General features: G+C 48.1%; 1 protein-coding gene across 1 annotated transcript; it reads left to right on the forward strand.

Annotated features, from left to right (window-relative positions):
* Positions 1–6696: 6696 nt before the first annotated feature.
* Positions 6697–11939, forward strand: LOC125181502 (olfactory receptor 14C36-like). Its single transcript, XM_048056268.2, has 2 exons — positions 6697–6898; positions 11116–11939. The coding sequence occupies exons 1-2, from the start codon at positions 6697–6699 to the stop codon at positions 11937–11939; spliced, it is 1026 nt and encodes a 341-aa protein (XP_047912225.2).
* The last annotated feature ends 5064 nt before the right edge of the window (positions 11940–17003 follow it).

The raw sequence follows: 17003 nt of genomic DNA on the forward strand, positions 1-17003 counted from the left end.
GGCTTTGGGCAGAGTGGTGGAGAATCAGCCCAGGTCGAGGAGGGCAAGGTTGAGAAGGAAGAAGTCCATGGGGGTGTGGAGGTGGTGGTTGCAGGCTACGGCAGTGAGGATGAGGCCGTTGCCCAGGAGGGCAGCCAGGTAGATGCCCAGGAAGAGCCTGAAGTGCAGGAGCTGCAGCTCGCACATGTCTGCGAATGCCAGCAAGAGGAACTCGCTCACAGAGCTGATGTTGGGCATTTTCTGACATTGAACATGGCTGTCTGTTGGAGAGGAAAAGGCAGAACAAAGTTAGAGTAGATTTCTTTGAGGAAGAACTATTGCAAGCCTTAGAGCATACCCCAGGCCAAGCCTCTTTATGTGAAGACATTTTATGCAGCTCTCTTGCTTGAGCTGTGGCTGGTGCTTGCTGAGATTGGCAATGGGAGCATGGGTAGCTGTGGGCTCCCAACAGCTCCTTCCTGCTGTGCAGCAGGAGGGAAGCAGGAACATGAGGGAAACTCAAGTGCACTTCACTTGTTCGTTGTTAAAAACAACTCATATGAATGCAGGGCTGAGCTGTAGGGATTTTGTTTGCTTTATTTTATCCCAGTAGCCCCAGTAATGCTTAGGATAGGTAATGGGTGGCTGAACACCCTCACACTTCCTGTGCACTCCTGGTGATATCCTGTGGGAGTATCCCTTGGTGAAGACCAAGAAGAGCAGCTCTGCCCACCAGTCCTGTTCTTAGCTGCCATATGACACCCCTCTGTGAGCTGCAGGACCATCCCATTCAGGTGTTTCCCTGAAAAACTGAAGAAGAAACTGCAGAAGGCTGCTGAGGGTTTGCTGACAGCACAGCAAACCAGATGGAGCTTGGGAGCTTCTTTTCTTTTCCATGGCTGCAGGAGCTACAGGGCAGCTGACAGAGCCTGGCATGGCCAGCCAGGGCAAGGTGATCTGGGATGACCAGGGGGCACCTGGTTTAGGACACTCCAAGGGGCTTCTGCCAGACTTCCTCACCTCGCAGTGCAATCCAGCAGGACTCCCAAAGCCTCCTGTATTGCCCACTGCCCTCCCAGAAACAACACCAAGAAGGAGACCCTTCCAGGACCTGCAGCTGCATGGCCCTGCAGCCAGAGACTTACCTTGTCAAGGGCAGTGCAGATTTCTCCTGCAGTTAGCTCTCAGCATCCTCCCACTCCCAACTGCCTTCAACCCCTCTCTCCTTCTCTCCTCTCCCCATGCCGCGTGTGGTCAGAGCCCCCAGCCCTGCTGCACTGTGCAGAGGAGCTGCTCCTGAGCAGAGCTGTCTCTCTGCACCAGGGCCCTCTTGCCAGGAGCTCTCTCTGTCCCAGGAGCCCGGCCCAGCTCAGCATCAGAGGCCCAGCCCAAGGCATTGTAAACACCCCTCTGGTGGCTTTGGTGATGAGCCCACAAACCTCAGGCACTGAGAGACAATCGAAGAAACCTCACAAGAAGTCCAAGTCAGATGCAAGTTTCCCCGCCCCAGGGCCAGCACTGACACAGCCTCCCTTGGAGCTCGTTAGAGCAGAACATTGGAGGCAGTGAGGACAGGTAGACAAAGGCAATGTGAAGGTGTCACTGATGTGTAGCAAAACTGGATGTGTTTCACCAAGCACAAGGGCCAGGCCTTGACCCTTGGTCCCTGGGAAAGGAGATCCTTTCCCTTCAAACCTCTCTCAGGGCTCTTCCTGGGGTAGCCAGAGGTGGGGATTTCTTTCTCTTCATGTCCAGTCTCAACATCCTGAAGTCAAATTTGTGGCATTATTTCTGTCTCATGCCATTTTTCCCTACAGAGGAAAGCTAAAGCATCTCCAAAACCACCCTTCAGGCAGTCTCAGGTTACTTTTGCTCTACCTGGATTCTCCATGCCACTGGGTGAGAGAAACCCAGGTGTCTCAGTCTCTCTACACAGGGCAGGTGCTTTAGGCCCTGAACCCCACCTTGGCAGAACCTCTCTGGGCACTATCCCGTGCCCTAGAAAATGAGGAGCTACACACTGGGACACCCATGTGCGGAAGGTGTTACACCATATCTGAGCTGAGTCTGGTAACTCAGATTTTCTTGATGGCCATGGTCCTCGTAAGGCAGCTCTGTAGGAAGCTGGCCTGGTTCCTGGTGAGCAGGCACCACTGCTCCTATAGCATCCTTCATGGTGCCCAGGCCCTCCTCCTCCTGGGCACTGCTCACTCAGCAGGGTCCCAGTCTGCCCTGATGTGTGGGGTTCCTCTTCCTCTGGTGCAGGACTAGGCTGTTCTCCTTGTAAATGTCAAGAGGTTTCTGTAGGAAAAATCCTGCGGTTTATCAAGTTTCCCCTGGGCAGATGCTCCATTCTTTCAGCTGTTAATGTCTGCAGGCAGATGGCTGACCCTGATTGTGGTGATCCAGGGAACTACAGGCCTGTCAGTCTGACCTCTGAGTCAGGGAAACTCATGGAGTAGATTATCTTGAGTACCATCACACAACAATTCCAGGACAACCAGGTGATCAGGCTCAGTCAGCATGGGTTTATCAAAGGAAGGTCCTGCTTGGCAAATCTGATCTCCTTCTAACACAAGGTGATGTGCTCAGTGGACAAGGGAAAGGCTGTTGCTGTGGTCTAGCTAGACTTCAATAAGGTTTTTGAAACCATTTCCCTCAGCATTCTCCCGGAGAAGCTGGATGCTTAAGGCCTGGATGGACGCATGCTTCATTAGGTTAAAAACTCGGTGGGTGGCCAGGTCCAAAGAGTCGTGGTGAATGGAGCTAAATGCAGCTGGAGGCCGGTCACTAGTGTTGTCCCCCAGGGCCCAGTACTGGGGCCAATTCTCTTCAATTTCTTCAACAATGATCTGGACGAGGGGATCAAGTTCACCCTCAGTAAGTTTGTAGGCAACACCAAATTAGGAGCAAGCGTTGATCTGCTCAAGTGTAGGAAGGCTCTGCAGAGGAATCTGGATAGGCTGGACCCATGGGCTGAGGCCAACTGTATGAAGTTCAACAAGGCTATGTGCTGGGTCCTGCACTTGGGGAACAACAATCCCACCCATACAGGGAGAAGAGAAGCTGGACAGCTGCCTCGTGGTAAGGGCCCTGCAGATAGTGGTAGATAGTCAGCTGAATATGAGCCAGCAGTGTGCTCAGGTAGCCAAGAAGGCCTGTCTTGTACCAGAAATACTGTGGTCAGCAGGATGAGGGATATGATTGTCCCGCTGTAACTCAGACCTGGTGAGGCCAAACCTCAAGTTCAGCTCTGGGGCCCCCTGTGTAAGGACATGGATCAATTAGAATGAGTCCAAAGGAGGGCCACGAAGATGATCAATGGGCTGGAGCACCTCTCCTATGAAGACCGGCTGAGGGAGTTGGGGTTGTTCAGCCTGGAGAAGAGAAGGCTCCGGGGAGACCTTACAGTGGCCTTCCAGTACCTAAAAGGGCCAACTGGAAAGCTGGGGAAGGACTCTTCATCAAAGAGCATAGTGATAGGACTAGGGGTAATGATTTTAAACTGAAAGAGGTATTAGAAAGAAGTCCGTTACTCAGAGGGTGTTTAGGCAGTGGGACAGGCTGCCCAGAGAAGTTGTGGATGCTCCATCTCTGAAAGTGTTCAAGGCCAGGTTGGATGGGGCTTTGAGCAACCTGGTCTAGTGGAAGGTGTCTCTGCGCATGTCAGGGGACTTGGAATTAGGTGATCTTTAAGGTCCTTTCATACCCAAACTGTTCTGTATTGTGTAAATATGAAACACAGCACCATACCAGCTACTAGGAAGAAAAATTTATTCTTTTGCAGCAAAAACTAGGACAATATTCACCGCTTATTCCATACCATGTTTGTCATGCTCAGGTCCAACACTTTCCAATTAATCACCACCACCTTTCCTGTCTTTTGATATGCACAAAAAATATCATCTCCTTAGTCTATTTGTGTCTATAATAATAATAACGGCAATATATTGTACTATTGTTGTTGTTGTTGTTATTATAATTTCCTTTGTGTCCTATTAATCTGCTTTCATGTCAACACATAAGCTTTTACTTTTTTTTTTTTTTTTTTCCTCACCCAGTTCTCTCCTCCATCACATTAGAAGAATAGCTTTGTAGTGCTGAGCTGCCTGCCAGGTCAAAGCACAACAAGTCTTCTTGGTGCCTAGTGTGGAGCACAGAGTTTGAGATGACTGATCTGACCACAGCATTTTAAAATAAATTGTTATAAGCATTAGATCAGTTTAACAGTTGCTGATCACAATGTTAGTTTTTTGATCTCGAGTCTTTGTGCTTCCTTTCAGAATCGTGTTGTATAGCATATTACTAACTGTCTGACTTCCATGTCATGCTGTTTATCAGTTCTGGGGGCTGGTTTAAGTTTACTGTTTTGCTGTATTGGATAACACTGACTTCTGATAGAATAAAATTATTGCCCCCTCAATACCTCAGGAACCATCTCTTCATTTCTTAGAAACTATTAAGAATTACACTATTTATACTCTTTGCCTTTTCTCCTCAGGAAGTAAATCTATGGACAGTGCAGGACGCTTTTCCCCACTTCTTCGTTCTCCCTTTCTCCCTCACCTCCCCCTTCTCCTCCAGGCTAATTACAGTACCTTTTCAAAGCTTTGAGTATCCTTGGGATGGTAAAACCAGCATGTTCCTGTTGTTACATTTCCTGCATGTGTTTCAGCTTTTGTTTATGTTTAAACAACTACTTATGCATGCCATCCAGAGATCTGTCTGAAAGCTGGAGAGTTAGGAGTGGCAGGGAGTGTGGGAGGATATGGGCAGGCACCTAGAGCAGTGGGCACCTCCAGTGCTTTGGAACTTCACCTCTGAGCAAGTGCAGAATCCTAAAAGAACCTGTGAAATGCTTGTAAAATGTGTGTCATCACCATGCCTATTCCAAAGAGACACAAATCATTGCAATGTGCTGGGCCTTGACCTATGCTTAACAAGCCACAGTCAACACCTCCCAGCCCCCTGTGACTTTTCCTGCAGGCACACACCAGCCCCTCTGACAGGCCCAGGAGCCATTACAACCCTTGTGAAGGGCCCAACAGCCACTCCAAACCCTGAAACAGGTCCTGCAGGCACTCCATCTCCTGAGATGGGCCCAAAGTTAAACCAACCCCTGTGACAGGCCCTGTAGCCACTCCAAAAGCTGAGATAGGCCCTGCAGCCACCCCAACTCATCCGAAAGACCCTGCAGCCAGAACAACTCCTGTGTTGGGCCCTGCAGCCACTACTGCCCCTGTGATGGACTCCATGGCTGGGCCAGAGAACCAACCTCTGCCAGTATCAGTTGCCTCTACATGCAAGAGAAACCAATGGGTGTGGAAGTCGGTTTTTCTTTAGAAAGAAAAGAAACTCCTACCCAGACAAGAAAGGAGGAAGAAGACTATCAGGGAGGTTTCTCCAAAGTTGGGCCATGTTGTAAGCAGGATGACAAAGAAGAAGAGATCATATAAGCATCAGAAACCTTGTGATCCCTATTCCAGGGTAAGCTACAAGATACGGGAAAAGATTTCCACCATCATCTTTGTAAGCACATTGTCACTTGGCTGCTCCAGTGCTGGATGAAAGGGGCCAATAGCCTTGAACATGAGGGTAAGGAAGCCAAGCAGCTGGGATCCCCTTCTAGGGAAAGACTGACAGACAAAGCAATTGGAAAAGGGTCAAAAGAATCTTAATCCTGTCAGGCATGAAGGAAAGGTGTCCCTTCAAGAAATACCTCGTATGTCAACCAGGAAATTGGACCACCTTGCAGAGGAGTATCCAGTACCTGATGAAATTAGTGATGCTGAATGCGATTTATAAAAACCTAGACAACAAACAGCTATCCAAAGATCGAGATGAAGTCAAGTGCACACGACCCATGTGGCAGAAGTTTGTACAGGGTGCACCATCATCATATGTCAACTCATTGGTTGAAATGGCCTGGAAAGACCAAGAGGAACCCACAGTGGATTAATCGTCTAACCAACTCTGGCAGTATGAAGAAAGTCTCTCTTCTTCCCTATGGACCTGCATGTCATATGTGGAGAAACTGTCCAAATAGGTCTGACAACTACAAGAGAATACATTTTTCTCCCCACCTGTATGAACCAATACCTCAGCAGTCCTGCGTAAGTGTCCCTCTGGTCAAGAAAGGTGATATAGTGGTTACAAACCACATGCAACCCTGTGGTTTTAACTGTATGACCACGGAGACGCCATGAGAAAATGGGATGGAAAATCTACCTCAACCCTAGAGGCACGGATACATGAAGAGCAAGGAAATGCAATCACAAAAAGTGGTTCTTTTGAGAAAATTCCTGCTCCAATTTCTAGTAGGCAGTCCATCAAACACAGTAATGAATACTATGAGCAGGACTAGAAGGGCCCGGCCTCCAGTCAGGGGGAGGAAGGGGGCAATTGAGTGTATTGGACTTTGAGGATTCCATGGCCTGGCACATCAGACCCACAGAAGATTCAAGGCTCTAGTGGACACCGGTGCACAGTGTACTACAATACCATCAAGCTATAAAGGGCCAGAACCCATTTGTATTTCTGGAGTGACAGAGGGATCCCAACAGTTAACTGTATCGGAGGCTGAAGTGAGTCTAACTGGGACGCAGTGGGAAAAGCACCCCATTGAGACTGGCCCAGAACCTTTGTGCATCCTTGTCATAGACTACTTCACGAGACAGTACTTCAAAGATCCAAAAGTTTACTGGATGGACTTTGGGCATGACTCCCTTGGAGATGGAGGACATCAAACAACTGTCTACTTTGCCCACTCTCTCACAGGACCAGTCTGCTGTGGAGGTGCTGATGGCCAATGAACAGCAGGTGCCAATTGCTACCACAACAGTGCACCTGAGACAGTATTGCACTAACAGAGACTACCTGATTCCCATCATTGATGGTTCATCAACTGGAGAGCCAAGGAGTAATCAGTAGGACTTGCTCACCCTTTAATAGTCCCATATGGACAGTGCAAAATTCTAAAGGCGACTGAAGGCTAACAGTGGACTATCGTGGCCTGAATGAAGTCACGCCACTGCTGAGTGCTGCCATACCAGGCATGCTGGAACTTCATTCAGTACAAATACAAACTGGAGTCAAAGGCAGCCAAGTGCTATGCCACAATTAATATTGCTAATGCATTTTTCTCCACCCCTTTGGCAGCAAGCAGCCAGAATCACCCTCTACAGAAGGAGTAACTGGCAAAGCCATTGGAAAAAAAACACAAGGAACTTAATCCTGTTAGGTGTCAAGGAAAGCTATCCCTTCAAGAAATATCTTGTATGTCAACCAGGCAAGTGGACCACCATGGAGAGGGTTATCTGGTACCTGAAAGAATTAGCCATGCTGAAGGTGATTTGTAGAAACTTAGACAATGAACAGCTGTCCAAAGATCCAGATGAAGTCAAGTGCACATGACCCATGTGTCAGAAGTTTGAACAGAGTGCACCACATGCCAGCCCATTGGCAGTAATGACCAAGAAAGACCAAGAGGAACCCACAGTGGATGAATTGGCTAGGCAACTATGGCATTACAAAGAAAGTCTCTCTTCTTCCCTATGGGCTTGTCTCGAGAGAAACTTTCTCATGAGGTGCAAGAACTACAAGAGAATACATCTTCCTCCACACCTGCACGAACCAATACCTCAACTATCAGGTGTAAGCATCCCTCTGCTCAAGCAAGTTGATATAGTGGGGGCATACTATGTGCCACCCTGTGGTTTGAACTGTGTGACCATGGAAAGGCCATGAGAAAATGGGATGCAAAAATCTACCTCGACCCTAGAGGCACGGATACATGAGGCGCAAGGAAAAGCATTCGCAAAAAGGAGTTCTGAGAAAATTGCTGCTCCGGTTTCTAGTGGGCAGTCCTCCAAACAGAGTAATGAATACTATGAGCAGGACTAGAGGGGCCCAGCCTCCATCCAGGGGGAGGAAGGGGACAATTGGGTGTCTTGGACTTTGAGGATTATTGGCCTGGCACATCAAACCCAAGGGTTAACTGAATTGGAGTCTGAAGTGAGTGTCACTGGGAAGGAGTGGCAAAAGCAACCCATTGAGACTGACCTGGAGGATCTGTGCAACCTTGACATAGACTGCTTCAGGAGAGGGTACTTCAGAGATCCACAAGGATATTGGTGGGCTTTTGTCATAGCTGCCTTGGAGGTGGAGGACAGGGAACAGTTGTCTACCTGGCCCACTCTTTCACAGGACCCTTCTGCTGTGGAGGTGCTGATGGCCAATGAACAGCAGGTGCCAATCGCTACCGCAACAGTGCACCTGAGGCAATATTGCATTAACAGAGACTCCCTGATTCCCATGCATGAGCTGGTTCATTGACTGGAGAGCCAAGGAATGATCAGCAACACTTGCTCAACCTTTAATAGTCCCATATGGGTAGTGCAAAATTCTGATGGTGAGTGAAAAATAACGGTGGACTTCTGTGGCCTGAATGAAGTCACAATACCGCTGAGTGCTGCTGTGCCGGGCATGCTGGAACTTCATTCAGTACAAATACAAACTGGAGTCAAAGGCAGCCAAGTGCTATGCCACAATTAATATTGCTAATGCATTTTTCTCCACCCCTTTGGCAGCAGTGGCCACACTTAGCTTTCAGTTGGAGAGGCTTCCTGTCCACCTCAAATCGACTGCCCCATGGGTGGAAACACAGCCCTACTATTTGCCATGGGCTGATCCAGACTGCCCTGGATGAGGGGGAAGCTTCTGAACACTTCCAATACATTGATGTTGTCATCACCTGGGACAACACAGCAGAAGATGTATTTGAGAAAGGGAAGAAAATAGTCCTAATCCTTCTGAAAACTTGTATTGCCCTAAAACAAAGTAAGGTCAAGGAACCTGCACATGAGAGCCTAATGCAGGCTTGCCAGGTTCAGGGTGACTGCTGCATGGGGACAGGTTGGGCATTGCTCAGTGGGTGATGAGCAATTACATTGTGCATCACTTGCTTTATACATGTACTACTACTACTAATAAAATATATTATTATTTATTATTATTGTTACTGTTTTCTTATATCTTCATTTTCTGTCCTTTTAAACTGTCTATATTTCAACAAATAAGCTTTTGGGTGGTGGGTATGAGATAACATCTCTGTGTTGCTTAGGTGCCCAACAGCTTAAAGCAAAACATCTTTGACAACCAAATTTTAATAGAACAAATCACACTTCTAAAATCCATCTCTCCTGAGTTCAGAGTTTGTCAGTGATGGCTTCAGTCTGCTTCAGACACCACACCCCAGGAGAGACCCTGCTGCCTGCAGGAGCTGTCAGCCCTGAGGCCTTGGGGACACCTCAAGGGAGCCCGATGGCACAGAACAAGCGATGCCATGGTCGGGTGCTGTGCTGCTGAGCTGGGCCAGGCTTCAGGGCCCAAGGGGAGCTCCTGGCAAATGGGCAGTGCTGCAGAGAGTCAGCTCTGCCCAGGAGCAGCTCCTCTGTACAGCACATCAGGGCTGGGGACTCTGACTGCAGGTGGCATGGGGAGAGGAGGGAAGGAGAGAGGGCTTGGAGGCTGTGAGAAGCACAACAACAGAGGGCAGCGTGTGGCAGGACAGATCTGCAGACTGTTGACACTGAGAGTCTCTGGCAGCAGGGTGATGCAGGTGCAGTTGCCAAAGGGCTCTTCTACAGCTGGTACATCCGATGGCTGATAGCATCTGTCAGGACGGTTCTCTCTGTTTCTCCAGCAAAGTGTAGAAGATGCTTTAAAGAATGGCATTTATGAGGGGGCATTTACAGAGGAAGTCTGAGGCTTGGTTTACCTGAAGAGGAAGGCTTTTTTTGGATTCTGTGCTTTCAGACTCTTGCAGTGGAGTGGAATCTGAGTGAATCTGAGCACACAGCTTTTGGGATGGGGTCTGTGAGCATGGACAGGGAGGAGACGTGGGGACAGAGAACGCACTCCCAGCAGGGACATGGGCAGGCGGTAAGAGGGAGCTGCTGCCACAAACGCTGTGTGAGGGATGGCTCAGGCACCTCCCTGCCATCCCCTGAAGGGCAGACGCCTTCCCTGGGACACCCCCTGCTCTCCTCTCCCACCAGCACAGCCTCTGCCCTCAAGCCCCCGGTGTCCCCAGCAGGAGCTGCCGCCTCTGCAGCCAGAGCTGCAGCAGAGGAGGGTCTGCTGAGTGTCTGTCTGTCCCTTCCCGGCCTTGCCTCCCCTGGCAGCAGCACACTGGCATTCCTGCTGGCTTCTCCAGCTGGCCGTGCTGCTGCTGTTCTTGTTTCCAGGCTGGCTGGGGATGGGGGTTTCACACGCACATGGAGTGAGCCCTCAGTGTGCTTAGGGGAAGGGGGGTATGGGGACAGGGTCAGGGGTCTGGAGTTCTGGCCTTTGCGCATGGATTCTACTGCTCTCAGTAGTGTCCAAGTTCTTCTCAGGTGAACCTCAGGGTGCAATTGTCCTGTAGAGACACCAGCACAGGGCAGCTGACACCAGCACTACTGGACAGACTAGCTGTGCTCTCTGAAGGACACTCTGCAGTAAAGTGACAGTTTCTTTGTCTTCAAGGATCCATCGGGTGTTACTGGGAGTGCAGCAGAAATGCCTAGGATTTCTGTCTTAAAAGCAGTACTCAAGTGTTACAGGGCAGCTAGAACAAAAAAATACAAACGACTACAATAAAATCTCCACAGCCCTGCTTGGCAGTTGGTTGAGCTGTGAGCAAAACTAGGGCAAAAATCTTTGATATCAGGAGTGAAGTGAATTTTAGATTACCCCATGTTCCTTTTTACCTCTGGCTGTAGACAGGACTGACTCTTTCACTGCCCAGTGCCAAGTCCTCTGCTCCCATGGGCACCCTCAGGAATCAACAGGGAGTATGCTTCAGAGGGAATTTCCAAATGTCTGCCTGGAAGTTTACAATCATTTGGGGAGATTTAAATGAGAAATGGAATGAGTTTTCCTCTGATAAGTCTGTGGTAAATTATTCTATTTCTGTTCCACGGGCAGGACCCCATACCCATAAACAGCAGAAAATGCCCAACAGAAGCACCATCACCGAGTTCCTCCTCCTGGCATTTGCAGACACACGGGAGCTGCAGCTCCTGCACTTCGGGCTCTTCCTGGGCATCTACCTGACTGCCCTCCTGGGCAACGGCCTCATCCTCACCACCGTAGCCTGCGACCACCGCCTCCACACCCCCATGTACTTCTTCCTCCTCAACCTAGCCTTCCTTGACCTGGGATCCATCTCCACCACTGTGCCCAAAGTCATAGCCAATGCCCTCTGGGACACCAGGGCCATCTCCTATGAAGGCTGTGCTGCACAGGTCTTCTTTTTTGTCTTCTTGTTTGGAGCAGAATACTCTTTTCTCACCGTCATGGCCTACGACCGCTACGTTGCCATCTGCAAGCCCCTGCACTACGGGACCCTCCTGGACAGCAGAGCTTGTGCCAAGATGGCAGCAGCTGCCTGGGGCAGTGGCTTTCTCAATGCTGTCCTGCACACGGCCAGTACATTTTCCCTGCCCTTCTGCCAAGGCAATTCTGTGGACCAGTTCTTCTGTGAAATTCCCCACATCCTCAAGCTCTCCTGCTCAGATGCCTACCCCAGGGAAGTTGGGGCACTTGTATTTAGTGTTTCTTTAGCCTTTGGTTATTTTGTCTTCATTGTGGTGTCCTATGTACAGATCTTCAGAGCTGTGCTGAGGATGCCCCCTGAGGAGGGCCAGCACAAAGCCTTTTCCACGTGCCTCCCTCACCTGGCTGTGGTCTCCCTGTTTGTCAGCACTGTCGTGGTTGCCTACCTGAAGCCCCCCTCCTTATCCTTTCAATCTCTGGACCTGGTGGTGTCATTTTTGTACTCAGTGTTGCCTCCAGCAGTGAACCCCCTCATCTACAGCATGAGGAACCAGGAGCTCAAGAATGTAGTGAGGAAATATATGACTAGATGTGCTTCAGAAGCCATGAATTGCCAGTCTGCTTCTGCATATGACTCATAATATCAATTATTACACAAATGGCCAATATTCTTTTGTGTATTTGTTTGTGTGCATGTATGTGGTTAATTTTTGCATAAGTTTTTCTTACTTTTAAATCGACTAATGTTGCCCGCTATAATGATATGATTTATCCCATTTCCAGTTCAGTATGTATGTGTTGAGTGTACATACTGAGACTTCGTTCATGTGGAGTGTGTTCCAAACATGGCAGAGATAATGAAAGCCTTCTCTGCATCTAACAGTAGCAATGGTGCTAACTACTCCCAAATAACTCCACACATGGGAAGTCAAAGATTGCTCTTTCACCCTCTTTCTAACCCTGCCAGTTGAATACAACCGAGCATATTTTATTTTCTTTTGTGTTCACAGGAATCCTGAGTGAACTGCATGTGGACAGCTGGAGAATTGCAAAGCAACAGTTTGGATTAATAATGCTATGCTTTACCCTGATCTTGATGCAATTACAGACCTTAAAGGAAACTTAGCTGCTGTGCACGGAGCTGAGGTGTTTCACCGTTACATCTAACCATGTATTGTAGAGCTAGAGCTGACTCTGGCTAGTTAGCATGGTTACACAGACGTTCTCTGAAACAATCTCAGCGCATGCCACAGGATGCAACTGTGTTATTGGGAACAGGGTTACGTATATTAAATAACTGCTACTACAGATGACCTAAGAAAATTGGAACGACCAAGAAAATCATCCTTATTTGCCTCAGGAGCAAGTCAATGGCTTCTATCAGACATTTTACCCCACTGGGAACAAACTGAAGAAAATGATCATCAATTAATTGTAAATGCCCTTGGAAAAACTCAGGGCAATACCTCCCTTGCCTTGGGCTGCATCCAAGCACGGTTATGAATACAATCTGTAGCAGCAGCTATTATTAGAGAGGGAGAAGGAGGCACTTTGCCCACTGAAATTCGAGAATTGATTTGGGATAATGCTTCAGAATTTGAAAAGGACTTTCAAACATGGTGGCAATTAGTCAACTTCACCTACTCTGCAGAAAGTGATAAAATTATTGCCTTTATACTTACCATAAGTAATGCCACCGTATACAATGTATATCCAGTCATTGCATTAGGACTCAGTCATAATGGAACTATACTTTATCCTAAGGAGCATAAAGTATGGGCCCATCAAAAGGGAGGAAAGTGGCAAACAATTGATATAAATGCATGTATTGTGCATGAACAAAAAGGCTTCATCTGTGAGAGTAACACATTTGAAGCCCAAGACATTTGTCTTGACACTGAACAAAATATTTGCCACTTTGAGATACATCCTAATGATACCCTTGAAACTGTACTTGTATATATTGGGAAAGGCTGTGTTTTCAAGAGAACCCATTGTGATTCTATAGTCATAGATAATACTATTGTAGATATCAGTAATCACTCTAATGTTTGTGTTTGTAATTTTACCAAAATTCTAGGTTGTGATTTTAGTTACTCAGCTCCTGTAACCTCTTGTCAACTTATTGCGCCCCATTATATTCTGCTTCATCTGCCGCCTACTCCTATTGGAATGAACCTTACCTTGGTGAAGAAATTGCTGTTACATGAAGACTTAAAGAGGCTGATGAAACAAGTCCGAGAAAATGGATGAAAGACTTTGGTTACTGACCATCATGATATAGAAGTACATCAAGTGATGGAAAGAGTAAAGAGAGATGAAAAACACCATTGGTGAGACACTTTGGATGGTTGCCAGCTGCGACAGGAATCTTCAACAAGATGCTTCACCCTGTTGTCGTTTTGTTAATACTCATTGTATTATGCTTTTAGTTTGTATGTTAAACTCAGGATCATGACGGAACATTTAGTGTCCCTACACAATGTACATACACTTGATAATCCTCATCCCGAGAATCTATGTGATATCACCGACATATTCCGACTGTCATTAAGCTTGAGTGACTATAGTCACAGGGTGGATTATGTGGTGTAATTGCCTAAAGTAACTAGGAAAATAAAACTAAGATTCACATTTTAAAGAAAATGTACAACATTGAAGAGGCTTTCCAGGTAGGGTGTAGCTGCATTACCTGAGCGTTCCCTAGGCTTCCAACCTTAGATGTTGTCACATTGGGGGAACCTGGTGTGCTGAGTCTAAGGAACAGTGCGGAGCTTAGAGTGGAGTGGAGACACCATGGCTAGGCTCTGTGACCAGGTGGGAACTCGATTGTTCTTGTGCATACTGAGACCGAAGAGCTGCACTTTTTGCTACCCTGAGCCAACAACCTTTCATGTTTTGACAAATGCTATACTCTAGTGTACTTTTGCTCATTATAATATCATTATAATACCAAAACACACCTCTGTCCCAAAAGCTACCCGCCTCCAAGGTGAAACGGAGACAGGAAAACTTTTCACCAATCATAACTAAGATATAGAATCATAGAATCATAGAATATCCCGAGTTGGAAGGGACCCATAAGGATCATCTAGTCCAACTCTTGGCACTGCACAGGTCTGCCCAAAAGTTTAGACCGTGTGACTAAGTGCACAGTCCAAGCTCTTCTTAAATTCAGACAGGTTTGGTGCATTGACTATGTCCCTGGGGAACCTGTTCCAGTGTGCGACCACCCTCTCGGTGAAGAACCTCTTCCTGACGTCCAGCCTGAACTTCCCCCGCCTCAGCTTAACACCATTCCCATGGCTCCTACCACTGGTGTTTACAGTGAATAGGTCACCTGCCTCTCCACTCCCCTTCACGAGGAAGTTGTAGACTGTGATGAGGTCCCCCCTCAGCCTCCTCTTCTCCAGGCTGAACAGACCCAGTGACCTCAGCCGCTCCTCATGTCTTCCCCTCTAGGCCCTTCACCATCTTCGTCGCCCTCCTCTGGACACTCTCCAACAGTTTAATGTCCTTCTTGTACTGTGGTGCCCAGAACTGCACACAGTACTCGAGGTGAGGCCGGACCAGTGCAGAGTAGAGCAGGACAATCACCTCCCTCGACCAACTAGTGATGCCGTGCTTGATGCATCCCAGGATACAGTTGGCCTTCCTGGCTGCCAGGGCACAGTGCTGCCTCATATTCAACTTGCTGTCAACCACAACCCCCAGATCCCTCTCTGCAGGGCTGCTCTCCAGTGTCTCATCGCCCAGTCTGTACGTATAGCCAGGGTTGCCCTGTCCCAGGTGCAGGACCCGACACTTGCTTTTCTTAAACCTCATGTGGCTGGTGATCACCCAGCTCTCCAATCTGCCCAGATCTCTCTGCAAGGCCTTTCCACCCTCATCCAAGTCCACAACTCCTCCAAGTTTGGTGTCGTCGGCAAATTTGCTCAAAACACCTTCTAGTCCTACATCCAAATCATTTATAAAGACATTGAAGAGGACTGGCCCTAAAACGGAGCCTTGAGGGACCCCAATAGTGACCATCTGCCAGCCAGATGTGGCCCCATTTACCACAACCCTTTGAGCCCTGCCCGTCAGCCAATTGCTCACCCATTGTATGATGTTTTTCTTAAGTTGTATGCTGGACATTTTGTCCAGTAGGATCCTATGGGAAACTGTGTCAAAAGCCTTGCTGAAGTCCAAAAAGATCACATCAGCTGGTTTACCTTGGTCAGCTAGGTGGGTGATCTTATCATAAAAGGAAATCAAATTTGTTAGGCAGGACCTACCCTTCGTGAACCCATGTTGGCTGGGACCAGTGACTGCATTGTCCCACAGGTGCATCTCAATAACTTCAAGAATCATCTTCTCCATAATTTTACCAGGCACTGATTTGAGACTGATAGGCCTGTAATTGCTAGGGTCTTCTTTCTTACCCTTCTTGAAAACTGGGACAACATTTGCCAGCTTCCAGTCTACTGGGACCTCTCCAGATTCCCAAGATTGTTGAAAAATAATTGAGAGAGGTCCCGCGATGACATCAGCCAGCTCTTTAAGCACCCTGGGATGGATCCCATCCGGACCAATGGACTTGTGTGGATCCAGGTGGAGCAGCAAATCCCGCACACGTTCAGGGTCGGTTGGGAGTTTGTCATTCCCACCATCATGGTCCTCCCGCTCAGGGCACCCAGGGTCCCGAAGCCCATCATCAGCATTGAAGACAGAGGTGAAGAAGGCATTAAACATCTCTGCTTTGCCTATGTCATTGTCTGTGAGAAGACCTTCCCCGTCAAGTATCGGACCTATGTTTTCTTTGGTTCTCCTTTTTCTGTCAACATATCTAAAAAAAACCTTTTTTATTGTCTCTCACAGACATGGCCAGCTTTAACTCTGGTTGGGCTTTGGCCCCGCGAATTTTCTCCCTACAAATACGAACAGCATCCCTGTATTCCTTCCTTGTCGCCTGACCCTCCTTCCAGTAGCCGTACACTTTCTTTCTCCGCCTAAGCTACACTAGAAGATCCCTGGTCAGCCAGGCCAGCCTTCTGCCCTGCCTGCCTGCCTTCCGATATTTTGGAATCGCCTGATCTTGTGCTTTTAGGAGGCAGTGCTTAAAGACTGACCAGCACTGATGGATGCCTATGCCTTCAAAATCAGCTTCCCAGGGGACCTTGCTGACTAGTTCCCTGAGCAGCCTGAAGTCTGCTTTCCCCATATCCAGGGCTGAAGTTTTGGTGGCAGTTTTCCTTCTGTCACCATAAATTCTAAACTCAACCACTTCAAGGTCACTATGACCGAGACAGCCGCCAATTGCCACGTCTCCCACAAGACCCTCTCTGTTCTCCAGCAACAGATCAAGGAGGGCACCTTTCCTAGTTGGCTGCCTTAGCACCTGCACCAAGTTATCATCTAGGTGCCTTATGAACCTCCTGGACTTGCTCGTGTCAGCCGTGTGGTGATCCCAGTTGACGTCTGGCAAATTGAAATCCCCCATTAGGACAAGGGGAGTTGATCTTGAGGCATCTCTTCGTTCTGTAAAGAAAAATTCATCGGCATTGTCGTCCTGGCCAGGTGGTCTGTAATATACTCCCACAATGGCATCCCCTTTACTTGTTCGTTCCTTAATCCTTACCCAGTATAACACTTGGTTATACTGTGTGTCTCTGCAGAAACTTATAAATCTCTATAGAGTCTTTGTGCCTTTTAACGTGTTAATT

This window comes from Anser cygnoides, chromosome 29 (assembly GCF_040182565.1).
Source record: "Anser cygnoides isolate HZ-2024a breed goose chromosome 29, Taihu_goose_T2T_genome, whole genome shotgun sequence".
Classification (NCBI taxonomy): domain Eukaryota; kingdom Metazoa; phylum Chordata; class Aves; order Anseriformes; family Anatidae; genus Anser; species Anser cygnoides.

Bases quoted from the DNA above. Each gene is read 5' to 3' on its own strand.
- LOC125181502 (XM_048056268.2), top strand. From the start codon at position 6,697: ATGACTCCCTTGGAGATGGAGGACATCAAACAACTGTCTACTTTGCCC. The intron at 6,899-11,115 runs GTAATCAGTAGG...TCACCACCGTAG, and splicing joins ATCAACTGGAGAGCCAAGGA to CCTGCGACCACCGCCTCCAC.